This window comes from Polyodon spathula, chromosome 6, assembly GCF_017654505.1.
Source record: "Polyodon spathula isolate WHYD16114869_AA chromosome 6, ASM1765450v1, whole genome shotgun sequence".
Lineage (NCBI taxonomy): Eukaryota > Metazoa > Chordata > Actinopteri > Acipenseriformes > Polyodontidae > Polyodon > Polyodon spathula.
This window is the reverse complement of record NC_054539.1, coordinates 8897372-8924744: the sequence shown is the minus strand read 5'-3', so window position 1 is coordinate 8924744 and position 27373 is coordinate 8897372. Positions and strand designations below refer to the sequence as shown.

At 39.5% G+C, this 27373-nt stretch overlaps 2 protein-coding genes across 7 annotated transcripts in view; both read right to left on the bottom strand.

The window, feature by feature from the left end:
* Window positions 1-873: 873 nt before the first annotated feature.
* LOC121316788 (coiled-coil domain-containing protein 177) lies at window positions 874-5111 on the bottom strand. The gene has a single exon (XM_041251986.1). The coding sequence runs from the start codon at window positions 4797-4799 to the stop codon at window positions 3021-3023; it is 1779 nt and encodes a 592-aa protein (XP_041107920.1). The 5' UTR covers window positions 4800-5111; the 3' UTR covers window positions 874-3020.
* A 2526-nt stretch (window positions 5112-7637) lies between these two features.
* The window catches only part of LOC121316787 (equilibrative nucleoside transporter 1-like), a 49108-nt gene continuing 29372 nt past the window's right edge, over window positions 7638-27373 (bottom strand). For 2 of the 6 annotated variants that reach the window (XM_041251980.1, XM_041251984.1), the window contains exons 2-13: window positions 17119-17200; window positions 16810-16891; window positions 15702-15880; window positions 15281-15420; window positions 14656-14790; window positions 14087-14184; window positions 12961-13048; window positions 12484-12575; window positions 11845-11953; window positions 11269-11354; window positions 9838-10037; window positions 7638-9285 (exon numbers count right to left, since the gene is read on the bottom strand). In XM_041251980.1, coding sequence (XP_041107914.1) covers window positions 9174-9285; window positions 9838-10037; window positions 11269-11354; window positions 11845-11953; window positions 12484-12575; window positions 12961-13048; window positions 14087-14184; window positions 14656-14790; window positions 15281-15420; window positions 15702-15880; window positions 16810-16891; window positions 17119-17147 — 1350 coding nt within the window. In that variant the 5' untranslated portion in view covers window positions 17148-17200 and the 3' untranslated portion in view covers window positions 7638-9173. The other 4 variants (XM_041251983.1, XM_041251982.1, XM_041251985.1 and 1 more) reach the window with 4 other exon arrangements.

Sequence of the window (27373 nt, the reverse complement as noted above, 5' to 3'; positions counted from 1 at the left end):
ATTAACACTTCTCTCAGCTCTTGGTGGGCAAGTAAGAGGGTATGAATTAGTGAAGAATAACCATTAAACAGTGAATTCATTAGGAGAGGAAAGGGGGAATCTACTTTTTTTTTTAAAATCATGCTGAATTAACAGGGCTCAATTCAAAATCAGTGACTTCAGAACTCAGAGGAAGGTGTTATTTCTGCAGTATGTAGCTGGAATTTAATATGAATCTGCGGCCATTATTTTAAAGTGTTACCACATTGTCATATAATCTGTGTTCCATATTACATGTCTATAAATAGGCAACTAGAACTGAAGACAGCCCATGAATCAGCTGACACAGTATTATAGAAGCACTCAGAATTCACAGTACTCTAAATGATCAAAATAAACTGCAAGTTAGATCCCTGTGTTTATACCTCTTGTGTTTTGTATTCTGTTTGTTCTGTGTTTTTTGCAAGTCATTTAGAGCAGGGTGCCTACTTTGCTAACTGCATGTTCTGTAGTATGGAATGTAAAAATGTTTTTTTTTTGCAAATGAGATACCTAAGTAGAAGATAAAATTGGAAAATGTATGTTTTTCTTTTTACTGTTTAACTGTAATATTTTGTAATATAGATTATTGATAATACCACAGAACAGCTGATGATAAGTTCATTCTTAAAACATCACCATGTATTAAAAAAAAAAGAAAGAAAAGGAATTCAGGTCAATGTCAACCGTGATAGGAAAGAAAACATAAAATAAATAACACAAATGAAACCTTTTTCAGTAATTAAATGAAATTTTTTTTTTTTTAATATTTTTTTTTTTTAAAACAAGCACAAAATATACAATTAGAAGAACAACAAAATAATATATATTTAAAAAAAAAAAAAAGCTCTCAAACTTTAAAAACAGGGTATCATACCTAGATACTACAGTAAAACATCCACACAAACATTTACTCAATCAAAGTGACACAGACACTCAGCATATGCGGTCCAGTTGAAGTGGTCAGAGTCTACTAGATTATTTTACATACAGAAAATCTTGTGTGGTTCACCAGGACTTGCTGTCTAAAACTGAAACACCTTAATCTCAAACAGAAACACCTCTTTGTCTTTAGCACCAATACCTGTCAGAAATGAAACCGAGAACACTGCTTTTATACTACTCTAGCTCCTCCCACCCTATTAGGAGCAGTAAATGTCAGTAAGCTTTGCTCCCTTCAATAACGCTGAAGCAGGACATGATAAAAACATACCCACAATGTACTATAAAAGACTGCAGATTCTAATGCAAGAGGACTGTTGTTTAATAGCTGCTACTCATACCCCAGGTTAAGTTGTAGGAAGCTTAAAAGTGAAACACTAGTTTCTGCTTGCATGCAGTGTTGTTTGGGATCAGAGTTTAATATAGGTCTGTGCAGGCACGGAGCTAAAAGTGCATGAGTAGAATAGCAATTAACATAGTGACTGCCCATCATGCCCTAATGCTGTCAATGACAATTAGAGTTTTACACTAGACAAGGTGTTAAGGAAGGGAAACTAGAAATAAAGAATCGAGATGGTTAATTACAGTTAAATAAGGCCAAAAGTTTCTTACCAAAAAAAAAAAGGTGGTACTAAAGCACACAGTGAACAACCAAGTTCGAGCACAAACGTGTCTTCACATTTCCAATTCTTTGAAAAGTGTATAGAATTATTTTAGGATTTCATCATTACCAATACAACATGTTAACATATCAGCTTGGCTGCATTTTCAAATCGGCATCTATTTTAGCAATGTTAAAGATACATATTTCAGAGCCATCAATCATGATCCTACAAACAAGAGCTATGAACAAGCATCCAATCATTGAAGTCGCCAGTGTAAGTAAGGGGTATGTCAAGCCATCCGGTTTTGTAAGTGGGAGGCCCAGAACTGGGCTTTCATGCCAGTCAACCTCCTCAGAGCAGTGTCAGTGGAACCTGACACTGTCCATTAGAAAACAGAATGTCAGCCATGTCATGGTTTATTGGTTTTGAAGACATGGGACTCAGTGAAAAACATATTCAAATATCAACTTGATTAAACGTCATTGTTCATGCAAGCCACAGGTCATGTGGAAAAGTCTCTGCACACTAGTACAGTAAGCCTTTAGAACCCTGATTATCCAAAACACCTCTATTATCTGAACTGAACCTGTCTTGTGTGCTGTCCTCTTCTGCCCTGCAAAGGAAATGTGCTATGCAGCCCTGAATTTCAGGTAATTACAGAACAGTGCAGTTCTATAGGTTATATATTTACAGGTAAAAGGGTGAATTATATATTTTTCATATCATGTAAAACATTTACTTGATTATCAGAACAATTAGATTATCCGAACACCCCCTGGTCCCAATTAGTTTGGGTTTAGAAGTTTTACTGTAGAGCTTTGGAAATCAGTGTTCAAGTGATAAGATTCAGAAAAAAAAAAAAAACACTATTATAAAAGACATAATTCAAGATTTTAAGTAGAAACCGTGAGCCTTAAACGACATGCCCGTACAGGTTAATCAAGGTTATTTACACAGCATTATAAGAAATAATACATACTGTTAATATATGCAGGCTTCACAATTTAGTGTGTTCGTGAACATGTCAACCTGCAACCTGTTCCTTCAGTACTGACAGAAAACAGAAAGCCTTCTATTACCCTTGTGGTATTCTGAATCTATGTTTTATAAGAGTTTGTGTTGGGCGAGTCAAACACTGTTGGTAAAAGGGAGGGAGGGATGAACATAAAAAGCAAAACATCCCTTTATACTCCAAAGCTGGCAACATTCAAACACTTTCACTAGATTAGAAAATAGAGACGATAGGGAGGCTAAGTATGATGCTGTGCCTGTGGCATTACTCTGTTAGAGTCACTATACAGAGAAGGGGCACACCTTCAATTAGTTTCATAAACCACATTTTGTATGTTAGAAAACAGCAAGCAGTCTCCTTTTCAGCTGCCCAAGGAAGTTCACAGATACAAAAACAGGAGGTCAAAGCTTGGTGTGCTGGTTGTGAAGGTGTCCTCCACAGTGCTAGAGTTTAATTTTGGTCAGGCTGGCTCTGAGCTGGGCCTCGAGTGCCATCTGGTCGAATGAGCGGCTGTTAATCTGCTCCCTCACACTCTCCCTCACTTGGAGGGAGGCACGGGCCACCTTACGGGACTCCTCGATGACGGCTTTCTTCTCCTGCAGGATCCGCTCGCTCTTCCTGTTCTTCTTGTGGATGCCCTCCTGCACCCCCCGCCGGTGCCACTCCTCCTCCTCTTCCACCTTCTGCATCAGCAGCTGGTGGGACCGCTTTTTCTCAGCGTTGACCCTCCTGGCTTCCTGCGCTTTGCGGCGCACCTTCTCCCCCACGGACTCGCCGGCCTGCTGGATCTTCCTGTGGGTGAGCTGGGCCAGCGCCTCCCTGTGCCTCTGCTGTTCCTGCTCACGATTCTCCGCCCGGATTCTGGCCAGGATGACCTGCTCCTGCTCCCTGGTGCACCTCTCCGTGAGCTGTCTGCTGCGTTCCTCCAGCACCTGCTTCTGCTTCTCCTGGGATTTCTGCAGTTTCTTCTCCAGGGCAGTCCTCTTGTGGAGCTCCTCTGCTTTGGCCTGCTCCTCCACCTCCCTCTTGAGGAGCAGGTGCTTCAGCTTCTCATGCCGGTTCTCCTGCTGGATCTTCTCCCTCTCCTTCATCTCCTTCAGCAGCTTGCATTGGGAGGCCCGGAAGATTTTCTCCTGCGCCTCCTGGCACTGCTTCACCCTGACTGCCTCCTCGTCCTGCTCCTTCTCCCTCAGCAGCTGCTCCTGGTAGCGTTTTTTGCAGTCCGCTTCATACCTGGCTCTCTCGATCTTCTCCTGCCTCCTGGCCTCCTGCTCCGCTGCCAGCCTGTGCCACTTGTCCCGGTGCAGGGCGGCTGCTCTCTCTCTCTCCTCTGCCAGCAGTGCCTCCTTAAGCTGCACCTGGCTCTTCCGCGCCTCCAGCTCCCGCTGCCAGCGCTCCACACTGCGACCCAGCTGCTGCCTCCTCTCCCTCTCCGCCCTCGCCTTCTGCAGCCTCTCCTTCCTCTTTCCCTCCTCCCAGAGCTGCTCAGCTCTTAGTCTCAGCTGCTGCCGTGATTTCTTCTCTTCATGCTTGGCAAGCATCAAAGCGGCAATTTTTCTGTCCCTCTCGGGGACAGATACGCAGGTTTCCCTCCTGACGGCTATCAAAAGTTTCTGTAGTTTCTTCTCAGTGGCAGGGTAATGGCTCAGATCCCCCAGGCTCAAGCTAGTGCCTACATAGCCCTGAACACCTGTGTTTTTCAATTCCACTTTGGCCAGCTTTTGTGCTTTATAATCTGAGGAGGGTGACTTCTTGCTAGCTTCTGACTTCTTGTTACTGTTTCTTGTCCATTCTGAAGACCTGTTTATCCCAAGTGATTCAGAACTGTTGTGAACTTTACCTTCTTCTTTGGTCTCTGAAACCAGCGCTGTGTTTTTCTGAATGACTGACACTGGCACTCTGGTTGGTATAGGGGTTCTACCTTCCTTTTCCTCCTCTATGATTTTCAGTCTCTCCTCTCTGCAATCGCGTAATTGTCTCCTACGTTCCTTTTCATGCAATTCATAGAGTTCAGTGACTGTTCTCAGCGGGGTGTCTGGGTTTTCATCCACAAACTCTGACAAGGGTTTGTGCAAAAGTTCTACAGGTTTCAATCCTATCCTAGCACACGCCTCCAGAGATCTTGGGCTTGTCAGGACGTACCTGCTCCTCTCCGCTTCGGAAGAGTCAAAATTATACAGATCCAGGTGTAACATGGGAGAAACAGACCCCTCATCTTCCATCTTTCTGTTATATAACGCCGTAATAATTTGCTTCCCCTGCGCTCGACACGATACCGGCCAAAATACGTCGTTTTAAATCAAATTTACATCTGTCCATGCAACCTTGAAAAGAAATGGCTTTTCCTTGTGCTATGAAGTCAGCCTCTTTTGCAAATGCAACACTTCAGCCAGACGTGAGTTAGAACAAAGGTTCAAAACCTCAAACCACCTCTGTCTCATTGGAAACGGTTTACCTGTTCCACGATAATGTCACGTTTGTTTAACAGCCATCGCTCACTTTGTTTACACTCTTCTCTGCTGGTAGACGCTTAATCGGTGGCCATGGGTAACCACCGAGGAGAGGTTGGTTCAGCGAGGGACTCCTTACGCGTACATCGCACAAAACTCTCATGCAGCTCCCTCTAGCTGGCGGATGACTGGAAATGCGGCGCTGAATTCAAAGGTAAAGCTAATTATAATATATAATATATATATATATATATATATATATATATATATATATATATATAGATATATATATATATATATATATATATATACGCATGAAAGACACCTTTCTCAAGTACCTAACTTTTGTTTTTTTATCTTTTGTGGTCTTGTTTAACTACAGTTACAGATTAGCAAAGATAACAAAATTATGCTGTACTTGCCGTGCACAGGTTTATGATGAAATCTCATAGGTGTCTGTTAACCACAAGTATGTTAAAGCTAATTTTGAACAGCAGAGGGCAGGCAAGTTCTGTGACAGTCCGTGAACCGTAGGAAAGGGGATGCTCTTTCATATGTAACACGTCATGTCATGGATTTGATGTACAGATACTTTGTGAACGCGGGCAGTCCCCCAACATGACTGACTCATTGCAAATGGATTCCCTGCCATGCATTCTGTAATATATACGACGGTATAATAAAAGAAAATGGCAAATGTAGCATGACTGGCATGTAGCAGAGCCTGATATCGAGGAGACAGTCATCAAAGAAAGATTTGCATCCGTTGGGTTGTATCAGATGGAAACGACGTCACAACACGGTTTAATAATTCTGTATTGTTTCTATTGCTGACTTCACGTGGGGTAAAGTTATTTACATAAGCAAATATATAACATCATCTTCATTTCCCAACCACAGTATGTCTAGTATTAGTTACAGTATAATTAATTGATGAATTCCTCGTACCAATTTTGACACACATTTCCCTGCACACAATAAGTAATTGTCAGTGCTCATTTTCTTGCAACATATGTCTGTTGAATTGCAGACCATTTCACAAACTTCAGTGGAATTAAAACTAGAACAGGACTGCGTGCATTTCCACAAAATGACTAACACAAGGCCTGGCACCAGGACACACAAACTTCAGGTTTGGTGGTCCAGTGATTAAAGAAAGGGGCTTGTTATCAGCCAGTTCTAGGTTCAGGTGAGTCTAGCAGCAGTTGTAGATGCTTATTTCATCCACTAGTCTCAGTCAGTCGCTTTGGGTAAAAGTGTCTGTTAAATGACTAATTAGTAATAATAACAATAAAATAAATTGAATAAGCACTATAATTAGCCACTCATTAGTCACCGTTTTTGACGAGAGTCCTGCTGTAGTTAGTTGACTTCCCATTGAGAATGAACTGCTACCACAAAAGCATCTTTATTAATAGAAAGTAGACAGATGAAATGCAAAAGCCCAACACATGTACATATTTTAAAGAGTGCTGGAAAGCGACTAGTAACTGTAAACCCAGTCAGTGTGCAGAATGTAATTAAAAGTATTGATTGTAAGCCCATCACCACAGTGATGAATGAGACAGCTGCTGTCCCTGTGACACACCAGATGTTATAAACAGTGTAACATGATACTAGGCTTATTTCAATGCAGAACAAGAAACGGGACACTCAGTTCACTAACAGCTGGCTGAGACCTGCTGCTCAGCTGTGGGGGCAGTTCCCTTTGTAAAAGAACGTTATATAATAAATTGTACACCCTAGTTATCCATGAGGTAAAATCATAGAAATGATTGGCTGGTTATATGTGGCCTTTTTTCATGAGCTACCATTTTCATGTCTGATGTTAATACTTGACTATGAGAGAGCTGCTGGAGCCCAAACAGCAAACTCAAATGTTCCAGGTAAATGAAGGGCAGGGCTGACTTTTTAAATATTCCCTCCCTGTTAGCGGGCAGCAGGAAAGCTGTTACTGATTGTCTGCAAGTTCACCTCCAATCTTTCTGACATTTGTTTTAGTGGAGCTGTTTGCAAGTGGTTTGGGGTCAGGCTACCTGCTTGGTAAGGGGTGATGAAAATTAAAACACTTGAGCTACATGACTTAACAGCAAATGCACGAGCGTATGAATGTAAACCATGCAGGATACACTAAGGGGACTTTCAGAGGCAAATCAACCTTATATTTATGTACTTGTATCTAAAGAGGTCCTGAATCTATAATGCTGCTTACATTTCAAACACTAACAGCAACATCTTTTTTAAACAATAAAATCTAACTTTGTGGTGTAGGTAGTTTTTACCTCGATCCTCTGCTTGATGAAACAGTCTGAACCGTGCCGTCAGATTTACCCTGAATGCATGTTGGAAATCTTTTTTTTTTTTTTTTTAATGATCCAATTACAGCTTTTTATTCCCCCTTGGAAAAATGAAGTATTTTCTGAAGTAAAATAATCTTGGTTTTATACATAGTGATCCAGTAAAGCTAAACCATCCTTCAGATGTTTAGGCAAGATTCTCCTTTGTGGGCAAGATCTCACGGCATTCAACCTTGCAGAGTGGGTCTTGTTCAAATGCAATAATCTGAAAGAAAAGGAACTGCAAAACAAATACAGTCAGCAATGACATTTATTCAGTATTGCTTTTTATTCAGTTTGTTTCACCTCTTTGCAGCATCCCAAACCCGTCTCTAGATGAAATTATACACGTTTTTTAAAATGGAAGTCGCATTAGCACATTTCAGTTCACTTTGGCAACAAGCTGCCGATTCAGAGTTCATCAGCTTTTTATACTCAATTACATTTATTCACACTTGTTTGAGGTTCCTTCTGGAATAAATGGCTTTCTCTGAAGCTTGGCAGGTGGACACAGAACTCTGCTCACATATTAGCCTTCTTGCTCTTGTACTCTAAAACAGCGGTTCCCAACCTGTGTGCCTGACGTTTGGTCATGTCATTTGTTAGGTTGTGTGAGTGAGTGAATAGGATAAAAATGATGCAATGTGAAAGTTATACTAAATACATAAAATATAGGTGCTATAAAGTATAAAGGTGGAAGAAAATTTGAAAACTATATACTAAAAGGCACTGAGAAAATGTGTACATTCTGCTCATCCTTAAACTATCGAAGAATGTTACAAGTTTCTTCAAGTGTTACTAGAATAGTATACAAAATAAGGTTCTGTGAAAAGTCTGGAAGACTCACTCCCACCAACTGTTTCCCCCACATATTTAAGGAGAATGGCAGCTCTGATCTAACACGGTTATATTTATTTGTTAACATCCCCTTATTTTCACTGTCTACGGTTACTATACACTGTAGGTTAATGATAATACTATAAAGACGTAATCCTAAAATTTGACAGAGAGAATGCCATGCCACCTCTATCTAATTAGTGTCTGTCTGCCCTCATTTAATTAGAAACATGACATCTAAATCACATAACTAGCGCTTTTAATACTGCTTTAAGCATGCCAGATCATTGTATCATTAAAGCTGCCGCTTGTCACAAATCTCCTGGCTTTCATTGTGCATATGGCTACTAAATACTACCCTTTATCATCACTTCATACTGATATTAAAGCTAGTTACAATGCAACTTTTTATACTAGAAACTTCAGTATCTACATGGTAACAAACATACTGAAACTGACAAAACAGGAAACTAACAACAAAAAGAACTAATACAACGTGCGTTTCTAAGCAGTGCAGTGACTGAGTTTCCAGTTGAAAATAACAGCTTCACTCATCTCTATACAGCATCAGGGCTCACTATCCAGTAATTCAGTATATTTTAATAAAATATTTAAAAATTATAACAAGAAACAAAATAGCACATATTAAAAACAAAAAAAAAAAAAACCAAAAAAACACCACTGATAGAACTTAACAAGCATATTGCATAATGTACATCTTTTTTTTTTAAACAAGGAAAACACAAAATATATAAAAATGATTGAAACAATTGAAAAAATACAGTTTAAAAAGCAGTGTAACTTTGCATTTGTTTATTTAACAATTGAATCTCATTTTTAAGGCACGCTTCCCCTCTAGCCCGCTGGTGTATAAAATCAAGGCTGGTCTAAAGCTTGGTAAAGGGAGTCTGCAGAGGCAAGCCTCCTTCTTGTTTCCAGCGCAATCAGGACTTGTGGGGATTCCCCTGTGTCGCTATACCAGCGCCCGGAACAGGAAGGAGACTGAGGCACCCAGCGCCAGGCCCAGAGACAGGAAGAAGGCCATGACGGCCCCAGTCGTTTCCGCTTCATGAGGGGCCACTTTCCTGTGGACAAAACAAGACGTAAAAGACGTTAAATCTATACCCTCAACACAACCAGTCCTTCTCAGGGGTCCGACCCCGGGTACAACAAGGAAAACCAGCTGTGCAGACAGCGCTTGATCACCCTTGACAGATGATCTATCTAACTGTATTTTACCAGCGAAGGAAGTTTTAAAATGTGCACGAGATACAATCAGAATTCATATAATTTGAGCTGAACTTTGAGACTAGAATCTAAATGAATGTTGCAACAACAACAATAGCCATAGCCATGGTAATAGCCTTGGCAGGACTATAATATTGCTAAACAACACGTACACACATACACACACACACATATACATACACATATACACACACATGTATCTACATTTAATATAGAGTAACAGCACCTAGATACACTAACACAGTATACAGTGCTTTAACCAAAAGGCAACAAAAATGCCTATTTTAAGCAATCCCGACCAAGGGACAGCAGATATTCCTTAAACAGTTCTCAGCTCTACAGCACTCCTTTCTCGCTTGTACTGCTGCCCCCAGCGGCCTCTTCCTTACTTGGGTCCGAAGCACATGCAGAGGCTGGCCAGGTATCCGTTGGAGAAGGCGAAGAGGATCATGAAGATGATGTACCAGGCGTCGTGACCAAAGAAGACAGGCAGATTGTCCCGGGGCTGCACGTTACACAGCATGAACAGGGGCACGAAGACCACGCGAGCCACCACCATGATCGGCAAGAGCAAGCTGTCACTCCCGGGCTGAAGAGGAAGCACAAATCAGCACTCCAATCAGTAAAACAGACGCACGGCATACAGTGAACTGCCCGAGCTCCTCTGAGCAGCAGCTTTATGGGTAGCAGGGTCCTGATGGGAGAATTTGAGCTTGTAACACAATCCTTTACAGGAGAAGAGAAGGTGCTGCTGTTTCCTAATATTTAATTCTTAGAATTACATTTGAGTTATGGCACAGCTATCCCGATAGCAGCTTCCTAAAGTACCAAACAATACAAACAAACAACTGTGGTAAAGATTACTGATGTCTTTGGCATTTAATCAGCGCTAGGAATGATGTTTCATTGACGTTTGATACTAAATGCCACTATATGACGGAGTGGTGATTGGATATTTGATTGTCAATCACCCCTGGCCACATGGTATAAAAGGAGAACAAAGGAGTGTTTGTGGGGGCTGGTTAATTGAGGGAGAGTCTGAGTGCAGCAGGGTGTGCTCTCAGTCCAAGCACAGTTATAGCTCAGCTTGGGTGCTGTTTTGAACTGATGTGTTTTTGTTTACCCATTTTATTTTGAGTTTCTATATTGTTAATAAAAGTGTGCATCGGTGCTAAAACTGCAGCTTTGCGACTGGGTCTGCTTCTTGCCATTCATCAGCCTTAGCCATGACACCATCCTTTCCCAATGCGGTATAGTCAGTGAATGCATGAAAAAACTAACCAATACAAAATATACAAGAATGACACACTAAAAGATTCTTAGCACAACATACAGGCACACAATGTTATTAAATCCAGTAAGAGGTAAGAAAACAGATTGCACAACAAGCACTGGTTGTAATTTTGTTTACCCTCAGGCCAGAGGTAACAGAAGACTCATTTTAAAAATGGGTCTAAATGAGAATAAGCGCACATCAAATATCTGTGTTTAGATTTTTATATCTATTAACTAAAAACATGATACTTCAAGATATTTCAAGTTTCAGGTAATATGTGACATAATTCATCTTCATTAGTGTTGTTTTTGGTCACAGTAAAACAAAAAATGGTATTTGCTTGGATAATTTGCTGATGTTCTGTAGAAACACCATGCAGTTTCCAGCCTCAGTGGAAATACACACAATCCTGGAGTAAGTGTTATTGCACTAACCAGTTCAAGTACAAGGGCCCTTGATCAGACTGGGAAGAGTGTTCATTAATGCTTTAACAAAACCGTTTACTGCAAGGTAAGTGCCTCTTCCATATGGCATCAAGACTTACCCACAAGCAGATCGCGGTGAGACTTCTTCCAGCCCAGTCACACAGGTTAAACAGCAGGAAACAAGAAACAGGGATAAAATAGTTTCCTAAAACCCAACAAACAAAACCAACTCATTACACAACAGTATGCTGCAGGGCTTCTCCCACATGCAGGGTCAGGGGTCCTGTTTCAATTCCATTTCTGTTAAAATCCATTCCCATTTTCCCTTCCCTTTACACCATTAATCAAAATTGCAATTCACAGTATTCTGTTAATATGAGACTCTAACAGTGGCAGTAAATTACTGAAATTGAAGTCACTGTTAGTTAATTAAATGGGCTTCAAAATGAAAGCAGTTGAACAATCACAACAATTATTATGTCTCTAAAATATCAATTCCAATTCCTCAACTTATTTTAAAAGGAAATTGGAATTGAAAAACAGGAAATGACCATGTTGGCCCAGTGAAGCTGACAGGGCCAAACATGGGCTGTGAAATTAAAACGTTTTAACCTTCAAAGCTAATACAAACAAAACAAAACACTAATTATATCATGTCAGAAACTGATTTGTGAAAGAGTTATCATGCAACTTACTCCAGGCACTGTCCCCTGCAGCGGTGGATTTCACATCGGCAGTGACAGCAGGAAATGTTCCAATAGTGACCGTAAACACAAAGCACACGGAAAACGCCAGCACCCAGATCTGCAACAACAGCAGCGGCAGCGCTCTCAGTCCATCGCAGCTCTTTTGTAGCCAGTACCCATGCTTTTCCCATAGCTATACTGTGCATTTGCCATGTTTATTAAAAGGGTACATAAGGACCTTTTTATTTTATTGTGTTACATGTTCCTATGTGTTTACGAAAGGTGTGTGTATTGTTTTAGAGAATTTTATTTTTTGTTTATATTTTCACCACTTTTTTTTTTTTTTTTTTTTTTAACTTTTAAATTGCATTCCTGGCTTCACATGTACCCGCATGGAACTTTTAGAACTACATTTCCCATCATCCTCCTGCTAACATATGTAACCGAGACGGACTCACTAAGGAGGAGGAGGGTGATGGGAAATGCAGTTCTGAGAGGTCCATGCGGGTACATGTGAAGCCATTTTGAGGCAAGGAATGCAATTTAAAAGTTTAAAAAAGTGGTCGAAATGTAAAAAAAAAAAAACCCAAAAAACAAAACATACATCTTATGTAACCAGTTGTTTCGGTCGGCATATAGACGCGTTACCTTTTTTAAGATCTCAACTACTGAGACTTGAGGTTGAAGATCGTCTGTGAGGCTTATGACAGTCTTTTTATCTGCCCCTTTTGTATGTTCTGCTAAAAGAAGAAGAATAAAACACAAAAAAAGGAGAAGGATTAGGTGGTTCACTGTAATTTTGTTTGTATCTATTTGTACAACATATTAATTCTAGTCATTACAAAAAGTATCAAACTCTATATTGTTGTAAGCTGGATTACACTTTATAGTGAAACCACTGGTTTCAGTACTTTAACATGGACGGTAATGATATAGGCGTGCTTTAACAGATCATGACATGCGTCTTTATAGAAATCAAATCTGTTTCAGTATAGTAGCCTCTAGTAATACAGTATAGGTTATTAATCTCCCTGAAGCTGTGCCATCAAAAACACACAGTGCAGAAAAGCAGTGCCAGAGCCTTGGCCACCTCCTGCACAAGCAGAGCATCAAGCCAAGGCATACCTGTCTTTAGCAGGTCTAGCTTTGTTTCACCATCGCTGCTGCTCGTCAAAGGGCTGCTGTCTTTATTCAAATAAAACAAGAAAAATTCCTGTGTAAAATAAATACAAAAACAAAACAAGTGAATAAATGAAAGCCAAAACCTTAAAATAGGCAAAACCAGGTTTATTTTACTGTGATAAACAAACCAAGCTTTCAAACATAGTAGCCGTCTTTCCCCAAGGGTTACATTCGAAAACATTATCAACATGGTGTAACTGTGTGCCAGATGCGCTTGTAAAGCACCTTCTTTAGGTGTCATTATGTATAGAAATTGTTCCCCTCGAAATCAACAGGTAGCAAGCTATGAGTACTTGAACAATTACTTTAAAAAATATTCATTAAAATCACCACCCCACTACTGTAGAACCCACAGCCTCTTTGTTGTAGCATTGGAGTACTGCAGTACAGTAATTCATTGCCTATCTGACTGCGGTATGACCAGAGTATGGGCAGATATGTAAAAATGCGGATGCATGAATCCTGTTTTAAATACCATTATATAGGTATTTAGGTATTAGGTAGCTCCCTTGTTTAGAAAGATACAGGGTATTAATGCTTGTGACAGAGTAGCCATCTGCCGTGTGAGTGCATGCATTCGCTGCTGAGTGACAGGCAGGAGATCGAGATGATGGTTGAAGTTGATACACCCCGCAGGCGAACAAGATTTATTTACATATCTACCCTCTGAACAGCTAACATGACACTACCAGCAAGCAGCACTGGTCACATACAACAAAGTGTACAAAAACTTTGGTAGGATCTTCAATCTCTGAGCTAATCTTCTCTGTTCAGCAATAAACTAACGCTGCTGAAGAGATTGATCATGGCGGATAAACGGTTCAGACGGATGTGTGACTGGAGGATATGCGACCGATTACTGGAATTCAATACATTTTTTTTTTTAAATTCACCCCCTCCGGCCAAACCATCCTCAAAAACCAAACATACAGCTAAAAATGGTACCATGAGACAGCAAAGAACCTCTGATTAGACACCATACTGGCATTCAAGAACAAACAAAACCCCACGATGGGAACTATACTCTCCTCGCTGGCTTATCTGAAGGTATAGTAACAGTGACCCTTACCATTTTAGGGAGGGCGATGTAGCAACCAATAGCGATGAGGATCACTGCGCAAGCTGTGATGAAATAGCCAAAGGCACTGTCTTGTAATGCAGAACCACCTGGAAGGAAGGGTGCATGGGAAGAGTTTGGAAGTTTTTCTTTGCTTGTTTAATTTTTCCATAGCCCACATCTTTGATTTGTCACGGTTTTCTTTTTTGCACATCAAATCAATGTAAAGTGTACAGAGTCTCTTGTCTTGGTTTACATGTAGCCCTACTGCTGAAAAATAAATATGTAATTTAGGGTAGCATGTATATTGTCATTAGCTGACAGCTGCTTCCCAAAAACACTGCCTAAAACCGAAGAGGTCACTGCCAGAGTAGCAAAAGATTACTCAGAGAGAGACACGTGTTTGTTTGTGGCTTTCATTTTCCAATGACTTATGCATTTAATACCGCAATTAAATTATTTTGCCATGACATAGACTTTACTACAAGCAATAAAACTGCATCATGAACCTCAGGAGAATTTCCTTAAAGCAGTAGTTTTCTTTTCAATATATCTGTAAAACAGATTAAATCAAAACTTACTTGCAATGGCACAGATCATGGCAAAGGCAGCAAATGTGCCTGCCAAGCCCTGTCCACTCATGATGGGGGCAGTGTAACTGGCTGGCAGCAGGCCAGCTAGTCCGAACAGACTGCCCTGAAGAATCGCTCCAAAGGCTGCAAGGACAGAAAAGCATGACCCTTACCTACCTCAGAGACAAAAATAGCGCAAAGACAACAAGGCCAATCAAGGCATTCAATGACATTTATAAATTAAGTGTTTAAATCCTTCTAAAGTAAGTCAGGAGAGGTCCTTGAGATTTGAACAAGCTAGCATTACACAAGGAGCATTGTGCTTATGCATCTGTGGGAAAATAAAGTTCTCAAGTTGATAATCACTCATACACATAGTTTTTCAGCGTGAAAGTCACGGCTTATTTCGTTCTGAGTTTAGATAATTCTTGTAATAAGTAAACTCCAACCATTTTTTAAACATTTTGTTGTGTTTTATGTATGTAAAAATATTACGCAGTTGGAAATAATCAGAAAGTCCAGTCCAGTCCAGATCACTGGTAAACTTTTTGTTGATCCAGACATGGGAGATGAATTGAAAATTGGTAATTGTGATCGTTGGTTCAACACTAGTAAAAGAGCAGGCGTCACTTACAGTTGATACAGACAATTGTGATCATCGTCAGCACAAAGAAGGAGAGAGGAAGGATGGAGATCTTGACGAGAGCTGCAGTCACGAGGAACAGCAGCAGAATGACAGCCAGGCTTCCCATGATGCGCACCTTCTGGGGAACCCTGACAGGGCATTGACAGCTTTAGCACCACTCAGAAGAACCAAGCATAGAAAACAAGCCAAAACACCCAACCCTTCTTTTAAATCTAAAGCAAGCCCCTCCCTTCCACAGACGTTGGAGCGCTACAACAATGCTGAGGTCACAAAAACACCATGAAGGAGTGAAGCCCAGGGTGCTGATAGGAGGTTTTACCTGACACATCGAATGCTAACATGTGAAACAGCTTTGTGAAAGAAAGAAAGCGTATTTAAAGCTAGCTTTGTGAAAGAAAGAAGGTTTCACCTTTGATGGAGGACAGAGTTGAGGCAGGAGAAGATGAGAAGTGGCACCATGGCACACAGAGTCATGAAGTTGTTGAATTTGGACTCCAAGTAATTCTTTGGCACCAAGACTGTCAGGTTGCCTGTGTTATTGACCTGTAACATCCTTTCCTCTGCAGTTACCAGCCGGCTGGTGAAGTACTGTGTGAGAGAGAGGAAACAAGCTCAACAAACACAAGCTCAACAAAAACCAGCTCAACACCACACCAAGGTTTCATTACCTCCAGCATGTCGCATATTTATTCAAGTGGTCCAGTGCAGGATTGATCAGTATAATTATAATAATACACGCCTACACTTTCACTTACTACACGGATGGAAAGAAGATCCCTGTGCCATTCCTGGTTTTACTACGAGTTTAAAAAGACATACACACACACAAGCTTGTTATCTCTACACTGTGGCTAATCAAGCTTGTTAACATCTGGAATGAGTGAAACTGCTAGCAATAGAGGCTTATTTTCACCCCTGTACTAATTATGCTTTTGATCGAGCCAGCTGAAAACTCCAATTGGACAAGTGAACATTACTTTCAGATGACTGATTCTTTTTTTTGCTGTGCAACAAATGGAATGGCCTGTTTCACTTTAGTAACCCCTCATGAACAAGTATGTAAGTAAAATACATCCTTGACATAGCAGTGTGCAGTAATTGAGAGCTATCAGTAATATGAGAAGGTATGTAAAGAGGTATGTAAAAATGCAAGCTTGACATACATACAGTCTGCATATAGCCCAAGATTGCAATAACAGGTCTCTAGTTGTTTTTTCTCCGGAAAAAGTCGAGAAAACCATTCAATGGCCTACTGAGACAGATAGGAGCTGAGAGAAGCAGAGGAAAAAAAAGGGCACATCTGAGCAATACAGATAGCTCCTGCACCACAGAGATAACACGGACATAAACAAAGAAGCTAGCTGCTTCTGCATCCAGCGTAAGAGTGCACTAAAGTGGAGTGCCATGCAGCGGCCTGAAACATAACCACAAAGTGTTTTTGCGTTCACTTGGCTTAAAAGTATTTTATAGAAAAAAGCACAAACAGAAAACAAGAAATAAACCCAGTAATAAATTACCATTGTGGCAGTCATGAAGAAATTCCATGGCAGGAGCGTTCCTAATCCAAGAATGAAGAATATCAACCACACAGCCTTGTATCTGCAAAGAGGTGAAGAGAAGCACAGTTTCAGCGGCTTATATATGGTCAATATCACTGAACTGTACAGATGTGTGGATACAAACTGCTCCAATGCTACTCTTTGTACTGCTGTACTGTTACCTGTGTCAGAACATTTCACCATTAGGGGTGAGGATTCCATGATCATTGAATGTATAAATACAAATGAAATAAGTAAATACATGAATACACTGAAGCATACACTCACTTGTCTTGTGGTGGATTAGTAGCAGTCATTTTGCTAGTCTGTTGTTTCTGCAACGGTTTTAATTCAATTAACAGCACAGAACCTGGAACAAAAGAAACACGTTTATAATTTTCCAAGGCACACGTCATCCGAATGGCACACCACCGTCAGTATCGTTACTTTGACAGTTCAAAGTTAACAACACAAGTGGTACAATTTATAGAGTGCCACCAAAATGCATTCACAAATTTATTTTGTATGGTAAAACAATACAAAACAAGGACCTTCATATATCGACTACTAACTGCTGCATTGTTATGATAAGCATTTGGGTTAAAAATTTATTGATAAATTGCAGTTCTTTGTTTTGTGCCAGCATCAACATCTTACAGTTTTAAAATCAGCATGCAACTTTCTATTTGAAAGTCCGATTTTATAAAAAGTGTTTGCTATTTGTTTTCAACAAATGCAATAATATGACAAACTATTTTATTTACAGTCTGCAAAATTGTAAAATTAGAAAAAGGTTACCATTTCATAAAACACACTTTACATTACTCACAGAAAATCCAGTTGACCAATTCTAAAATTATGCAGGACTACATACAGCACACTATTTAAAAAAAAAAAAAAACAAACAAAAAAAAAACACATGCTTACTTCAGTCAAGATTGAAAAAAAGCAAGCATGGTGCTTACACACTTCTCAATTGATCCAGTATGAAGCTGTAAAATGTTTATGAAGTCTCCTTTTATATATCTTGGAGGAACGATCCATAATTCAGACCCCTTTCCAAGAAGCCCCCCTTACTGGCAACACCCTGCATATTTGTGCTTCTGATAAGCACACATGTAGCAACAGATTTTACTCTAAAAACCACACATTATATGAGATAGTTAAACATATGCAGCCTCGTATCCAAAGTCAACAATCTCCAATCTGGACCCATTTGTAAACTGCTGGTCAGAAGCAAAGAATACATTGAAATGATCGCATTAAGCAGAGCCCCTGCAACCCATTGCACAAATAACAGGTTTCATAATGTCTTAAAAAAAAAAAAAAAAAAAAAAAAAAAAAGACAGCTCAAAAACATATACATCACACTAAAAGGTGAGTTATTTATTATGGCTTTTTGAGATCGCCTGAAAAAAATAAGCCAGGAATGGAAATAAGTCTCCCGCTGGTTTTATTATGAGTTTAATAAGACGTAGCTGAGCTTGTTACCTCTAAACTGTGGCTAATCAAAATGGTAGTAAAACCTGGTATGGGTGAAACTGCTATACAACAGGAGCCTTTTTCCATCCCTGTAAACATTGAAAAGGAGCAAACTTTGTACTTGACCAGGGTAGGCAATTCAAGCCGACAATCCAGGGGCCTGATTTTCCACTGTGGACAAACAGTCTTCTACATTTACTATGACGAGGGCAATTTGCCTGCAGTGCAAAATACATGCCCAGGTCCTTGTTACAAAGTTCTTTGTTGTTTATTAAAACTAATTAAACCTTAAATTTCAGGTCCTAAAGCAAAACATTATTTTATTAAGTTTGTTTACTCATTTACACAAAGACATTGATCAGCCTGCTTCACATGGCGAGATTCGCCTCACAAGATTTGTCCTGTGAGCCGAGTGCAAGACATGATTTTTGGTAAAACAGCAACAGAAACTGGAACAAATGTTTTTCTGCATAAGGTTCAACTCAACTAGTGTAGTCTGGGTACAGCAAATCTAACCAAAACAAGAATTTACATTACAATTCTGCTGGTGCAAGTGGAAGTAGAGGCAAGGCCCTCATGCAATTATCTTGACTACTGAACAAAAGGCTCAGAGTCCTATGCATGGATAGGCAACGGTTCTTTTACTCCGTTACCTAGTCTCACCAGCAAGGGTCAGTGGTATCCTGCTACGAAGGATCCCCCAATCTATACAGACTGTCAGAGATCAGGTGTACAGGTAATCTGTGCACTTGCCTAACTGTCAGAGGCCTCCCCTCACAATCCCCAAGCGCATGGTGATTGAGTGTTTATCTCTGTATCTCGTTACCTTGAAGGGACTGTCCCGGACTGAATCATTTATTTTTCAGGCCATCCCAGACCAGAATTGTTTCCTTAGCCCTGGAATTACCCGAAAACCTGTTCTTTAAACTGAAAGGTGCAGAACATTTAACCACTTTTCGGTGCCAACACTGTTGGATCCATGACAGCTGTGTCTTTTGGAGCTAATTAATCTGACTGCTGCATAATCACATTCCTGATTACAAACCAAGTCTTTCAGAAAAGCAGTGCTATAAATCCTGCAACATTAATCATAGCTTTTAATGTTTCAATTCCACAAACACATCTGGTGTTTGTTAGTACGAACGTGCAAATGCTTCACGCCAAATAGTTATAGAAAACTCTAAAATCTTGTCTTATACCAAGGCGCGTGTATGGCTATACACTCGGTCACTTGCATGGCTATGGAGCTCCCGGGTGCATGCGGCTATTAATGATTTCTGCATTCTGTTAAGATAATGTTTGTTCAATGTAATGCAAAGCCTGTACATTTTAGTATTATACATATATTTATGTCTGTGTGGTCCAGTGGTTAAACAAAAGGGATTTTGAACCAGGGACTGCCTGGTTCAATTCTCGGCTCACTCACTGACTCATTGTGTGACTCTGAGCAAGTCACTTAACCTCCTGCAGTGACTGCAACTGATGCACAATTCACACGCCCTAGTCTCTAAGTTACCTTGGATAAAGGCATCTGCTAAATAATAATAATAATATATAGTCAACTCTAAGCCAAATGCATACTGTCAGTTTTTATTGAAGTTACAGTAACACTGAAATTTAATTTAAATTACAATACAGATGAAAAGTATTATACATTTCAAAGTACTGTTGTGAGTTAACTTCTACATTGCAACTTGAAAATCTGCATGTCCTATTCTGATCATGGGCATTTTTAACCAAAAAAGCAAGGTGCCCTCAACAGCAGGGAATTGAGCATTTTTTAAACACTGCTGACTGGCCTGTATTACTGTGTCCCGGATTTTCCGAATGGTTGACAGTGTTTGCAAGGATGTTGAAATCTTTCTTTTACGATAGTGCATTGTACAATGCTTTCAACACCTCCGTTTTTGTCTGCAAAGATAATACCCGTTTTTTACACTGGTCACTCTTCAATCCATGGAAATTATATTGATACATGAGCACCATGGCAACTCAAAACCTGCAGCTCTGGCAACCTGAAATCTACCAAAAGGATCAGTCGAGCTAAAACAGCACTAAAATATAGAACAGAGGTACCAACATCCTTTACACTCAAATGTTTGAATTAGGGCAATTTGTTTTGTACAAACAGGAAACTTTTGTTATAAAAAGCAACTTATAATAAGCGACTGCTAAATCTGTCCGGGACTGCGACAGGGCAGAAGCTCTGCTAGTGTAAATAGTGTGTGTGAGAATGCAAGGTTGGCACAGGTGGGGTTAAATCTGTCCATGCCAGCAATCACAGGCATGGCCATTCCTCCTTTAGGTAATTGAGTGCTAACTGTGGAGTGGTCACATGTATAAAAAGGAAGCAAAATCCTTTGTTGGCGGAGTTTGGGGCAGAGTGTTTGTGTTGTGATTTTTGTATTGTTTTGCATTGTGGCTGTGAAGCTAATGTCCAGCCTACAAGTGTGTTTTTTTGTTTAAACCTTTTATTTTGGCCCATGTGGCATGTTTTTTTTTGTTCCCATTTGTGGGTTTGTTTTTGTTAATAGAAGTATGCACCAGCGCTTAAACTGAAGCTTTCTGTCTCTGGGTCTCTTTCCTGCTGGTAACAGCCTGGGCCGTGATGTTACCCTGTCACATGTGGTGTCAGTAACGGGATAGAGCCACCTGTGTGTTTACTCCTAGTTATTTTTAACGAGAATTGACTGTTCGTGTGTGCATGTACACACACACACACACACATAACTACATCCTGAATTTTATCATTTAAACCTTGTGTACATCCAAAAAAAACATGGGTGAACAGGTTGATAAGCAATGTGTTTGACTGCAAACATGAGATTGTGAAGTTGGCATTCATATTTTTTAAAAAAACCAAAAAACTGCCAATTGACTTTGTGCACCATCCATTCCACTATGCTTCCAGGACTATTTCACTCTGTATTTATACTGGGAATCCAAAGCTGGTTTGGATTTTTCTAAAGAGAGCATGTTGTCATGATTTTGTAAAAAAAAAAAAAATAAATAAAAAAGATAAAAAAAATTAAGAAAGCAGCTTGAAAAAACAAAACCATTTGTAAAAAGGTTTACTATAAAATGATGAAGGGTTTGAGGGAGAGGTTCCTGCAAAGACTGCACAGCATAGGGATTGTAACTTTATTGCAGCAAATTGTCAACCTTGAAAAACAATGAACCCTTTCTTGCATTGTATTGTTAAAATCTCATTTGGAACAAGTATTATCTAAAAAGAATAAAAGGAAATTACTGTCTTGTCAAACTTTTGGTACAATGTGCAAGCCAGGAACTGTAGGACATGAGAAATTACAATTGGGTGAAACACAGCAGTGAACCTGTGTAGTAACAACTCAGTCAACACGCCCTTGTTATCAAAGTGTTTCATATTTTATCCTGGTTATCGTACAGTGCACTCCGTTTATAAGAATCACATCCCTCCCGGATGATTTTACTCTTAAGCGGTTGATTCTTAAAAGCGGACTAATACAATTAGCAAAAGTGCCCCCGCGCATCAGCGGTTTAAATACAGTATACAAATGTCAATGGTGCTCAGTCACCAAGGACAATACATCAAAACAAGTCCTTGTGGATAAGCAACTTGTTATATGCTCACGATTATGTTTACTCAAGGCTGCACAATCCTATTTTACTACAGCATACTTGAAGTGATCGTCTTGTGAGGGTGCCTAGTTTAACTGCAGTGCTACATGTAATGGCCTTTGAATTAAAATAACATTGCAGTACAACTTTGTACTGTCAGGACTACCACTGCATTTAAGCATCTGTGGCTTGCTTTTTTCAGTTGCGATGCAAATCAACGTTTTTCACTAAGCGAAGATGCAAAGCTCCGCAACCCCCCCCCCCCCCCCCCATGCATATTACACAGTAACAGTATTGTAACTAATTTTCACTAAGAGAACACAAAAATTACCTGTACAATACAGTCGCGTGTATCTTTTTCCTGCCATGGGGACACACATAAACTGCAAACTATTTTTCTACTGGGAGTCGCTGCGGACTAGGGATTATACTGCACACGCTGTGTATGTGCCTAATCACGCGAGATGTGAAAAACAGCTTTATTGGTTGTATACGTCATTGCACGTGATACAGTATTGTATTACATGCAGTCAGTTGCTTGATTCTTACAAGCGGAGTATTTGAGCATGGTTAGTATAGGAATGATTTTGTCCGAGGGGTTTTGATCACTATATGCGGTTGATTCTGATATCAGTAATTCTTATAAACTGTAAATAGGATTACTCTCACATATTTGGTATTTTTGTAATGCCAGCAATAAGACTGAACTACAGTGTTAGTGGAAGACAGTAAATGTGATTCTCAGTGCTGGACATTTGTTTTCTGAACTATTGTAATATAATTCTTAGGTTTTCCTGCTTATTTTAATGCCAGCAATGAGCCAAGTGATGTCTATAAACATTATGACAGGTTTGAAGTTTCTTCAGGTGCTTTACTTACTGTTACAGCAACAACAGTCTGACTGAAAATAAATTTTTATTGTGTTATTTATTTGTATTGTGACAAAATATTAAAATGTACTTATTTTCACTACCAACATTATATCTATATGTTCATGTTATTATTAATACATTGATAAAAAAAAAAAAAAAGTGTGAACAAATGGAATTGGCAATTTTTGAATAAAGGAATTTGGTATTCCCAAGAATGGAACAATTAGTAGCCCTAAAGATGGTTACAATTGAAGGCAGTGCAGACGCCAGTGTTTTATGCAGTAGTATAAAGCAATTTTATGCAGGCCACCACTTAAGCATGCAGTCTATATCTACGATAACAACGGACAGGGCTGCATAGAATCAGAGGATGATTAAAATCAGAAGCAGAGCCACACTAAATGTCTTTTTAAAATTTAAAGTAAATTGCAAAATTGTTCAGATACTTCTGTTCGAATATTGTTTCAAAACTGTATAATGCAACAAAAATATATTAAAAGGGTTAATGCGTGGCCGAAGGTTTCTCGCTGATAATTTACCCTTTCTCAGTCAAAACGGCAAGTATCTCTTAATTCAATCTGGGGCTGTAGCGTTTATTTTACATTGATCAAAATGACTGCGGCCCTTAAAACGAGGGCGGACTTTATTAATAATGCTTTGCTTTACAAAAGCTGCAATATTTTATTACATGATTTAAGGCATTTTAGAAGTGAGAGCACTATACTCTTGTGTGTTTTGGGGACTTGAATACAGTACATTTAGTGACAGTTAATGACAGCCTATTAGGTGGGAGTTGGGAGGTCAGGAGAGTACTGTACAGTGACCGGCAAAGCTCTAAGTTCCTTTGAGTTTAAGTTTTCACCATCCAAGCTGAGGACAAGGTAAAAATGACAGCCCTTGTTTAATCCCCTGCGGTGTTGGCACTGAACTCTGCTCGGGGAAAAAAACAAAGAGATGTGAAGGACTGGTGTGCTGTCAGTAGCTCATCTTGGATTGCATGTCGGGACTGTACCATAAAATAACGTGCTTACTAAGGTGTGCGTACATTAGTTTCTGTGACATGGTGGATTGAGGCTGCAGTCTCTTCGGGGGGCGTCACATGTACAGTATATAGCCAGAGTTGCGTGTCTCTATTTATTTTTTGAGCAGGGGTAGAAAAAAATATACCTTTATGTTTCTTTATTGAGAGCGGCGTATATTCGAGGACGGCGTCTATTAAAAAGGTGATATCTGAGTGAGGCGCTAATTCGAAGTAACGTGTGTGTGTGTGCGTGTGTGTATGACACACACACACACAATATTTACATTGCAGGCTTTTGCCCAGCCACAAGTGCTTTCCAGTTACAATATGAGGAATGCACGGTAACTATTTAAAGGTCAATCAAACTCCTGGGTCAGAATTATAAAATGTCTACAGCCCAACCAATCCACAATTATGACCTAAATCACCATACAAATGGAAAACATCCAGCTTTAATCTAATAACCTGCTGTACAGCATGACAGGATGCAAAACAGATAGACCTCATTTAAACCGTACAAGCACCTCATCATGGTAACATAATGCCTCACATATTTGGGTTTGCCCCCTTCAGGTTCTCCTGTAAATCAGCTGTTACAGTCTTTACGTTTAACAATATAATAGCACATTAGGGCAAAAGACAAGACTTATTGTCATAGGCACGAATACCAAGCGACATCTCTGACTCCCTCCTTTTTATCATCAGCAGCATCCTAACCATGTGATCTGCAGCACAGAAATTGATTTGGCACAAGGATGCAGCACTTTCAGCTTTCTATGATACATTTGAAAATTCAAATGAAATAAAAATGTGCTAATCATTTCTTTGAAAGAGCCCCACTGCATTAATGAGTGGTGCTTGTCTGGCTCGGATGTTTTCATTTAAATCGCATGCCAGCTTTGAAATTGATAAAATCTCTACTCAACCTGGGCACAGCGGCATAAGCTCTCATATCTAATTTAATTGAATCAGTTTACATGTAATTATGAGGGTGGTGGTACCACTAATCACATGCCTGAATGACCTGGCCCATGCTTCTGTGAATGAGACAACAGCAGGACACGCCTTCCTTCTTTCCACGTTGTCAGTCCTAGTACTTGGTCACATTTACTGTATGCCTATTTTGGCGAGCTTTGATTTCAAATCTGTCCCTGCAGAAATGTCACTGCTGGGCATCTGCGTTCCCACACTCTACTGCAAGGGCTCACACGGAGGCACATAGTGGATATTTGAATGGGAATTGGAGGAAAAGCAGCGGCTGGTTAATAAAGACAGAGAAAGGGTGTGGTTACTGAGAATGTGACTGCTTGTAAAGGAAAGAAATAACTAGGCTCTGCACGAGAAATGTGTTCTTTATAGTTTTACCCTTTACCCTTTTATCCTTTACAGGAACACAACACCCATTAATTACATTAACAAACCTGTAGTTCCTTCTACATAAGTAGAATTATTTAGTTTGTAGGTCTACATATTTAATATGCCAAAATATAATAAATATATCAGTATTCATAAACAATGTTTTCAATAATGTACTATTAATTCTAGGCTTTCAAAAGCAAGGCGACAGGCTTGAGATTTTTTAAAACAAATTTCACTTGGTTTACTCTTAATAAAAGATGTTATGATTGGGGGTTAAATTAGGAATGACAGGCATAGGGCATACAAGGCAAATTAATTTAAAATAAAAGATTTTTTTTAAAAATGCTACATGTGGCATGTTAGTTTAAGACACATTTACTCGTAGCTTAAATAGGTTATTGTAATCGTGGACGTTAACATTTGCTTATCTACATGCACACTGTATTGCAGATCTATAGACTATAATAATTAATTGACGAAATGCAAGCTGTCTGTCTGACGTTATGGGCTATCTAGCCTTATCATCACGTCATACTCCAATCAAATTTGATTGGCTGGTACTGAAAATGTTGCCCTCATGTTGCCTGAAAAATATAACATCGTCCTCAGTGTGAGACACGTCCCTGGCATCTCGCCGGGGTGGTCACACTAGCAGACAGGTCGGCAATATGTGTCTCCTTGTTGCAATCGACAAATGTAGACTGTGTGACCAGGCCTTAAGAACTGATAAGATAATCCCAAAGATAATCAATCAGTCATTGATGGAGCACATAATATTTTAAACCAGCAGCAAACCTGAATATCAACGAGTGTAACACCAAGTTTAATACTCCGCTGTTAGCAGTGTATGTTTTAAAGTTGAACTAGAATACAGAATATGCAACATTTTTACTGTGCCTGCTTCATACTGTTTTTGGGGTGAGCTGCTATAACAATCATTACGGCGAATCCCCGGTCCCCAAGGCACGATTCAAATTTACTCGCGGTAACATGACTTTTTTTCTGATCCAGCAGCTGTAACATTGTTTTAATAAAATTCACTAGTCACGGGTACACACAACAATGTATTCTACACTAATGTATTAGAAGAAACATTCTGATAGTAATATAAAATCCACCTTTTAAGTCACATACATCACAAATAAACTTTTCCCACAACATTCACACAAAACTCGTTTTTAAATAAAAATGTTCCTATACAAAATCGGAGTGGATTAGAAACAGTGCAAATGCAGAAACACCCTTTTCCAAGACGCTGTGCTGCACGCCGTCGGGTACACAGCGCAGTTGCCAAGTCCCTTATAATAAATTGAGTTTTTTGAGAATTGCGTGTTGTGCTGGTGTCAATGTATATGCACGTCATTAGAATTTTAGAATCCTCCTAACCCCACCAGTTCAACTAACAAGAATACAATAAAAACCCTATAAAACCCCGACTCCCGTCCATCCGAAATGAGATGGGCATGTTTTGAAAGACTGACTTTTCTCTCGTGGGCGCTCTCACTCTCAAGACTAACACTGTCAGTGAGACTGGTATCCACGTGGAGTAATAACTACTCATTAAAACAACTAAATTAATTAGTTGTATATATATATATTTATCATGGCTTGATTTATATATATAAATCAAGCCATGCATAATAATAAGGTTTCACACACACGTGAAATTGGTTTATCGTATGGAACGTTTTCTGACTGTTTCCGTTTTAGTCTAGAACATTCTAACATTTTTAAATACATACTTTTTTTTTTTGTTAACGGATTGTTATAAACTACAACACATGCAATAACATTACCGTTTCCAGTATCCTCTGCAACACCGCTCCTGCTTGCTTCAGCGTTTGACTTCCTTCTGTCCTGACGGAATATTTCAGGGTACCTTTTTGAGCACTGTGATGAAGCACGTGGCAATGAGTCTCTTTATGTAAAAAAGAGGGGGTGGGGATGATTTAACATAGATAGTACATCTCTGGATTTAAATCACACAACACGTGCTCTAATAACACAGTGTTATATACCGGTATCTATTACTGAGTAAATGGATGTGGATTGCTTGAAACCCCCCCCAAAGTTTATGAACATTAAGTAAAAAAAAAAAAAAAAAAAAAGACGCTGTAAAATATTTATTTACTCTGCAAAACAAAAAACAAAACACTTTAAAACAAACTGATGAGGAGGGACACTTTTAGAGTTGCGCTGTGTCCCTCTT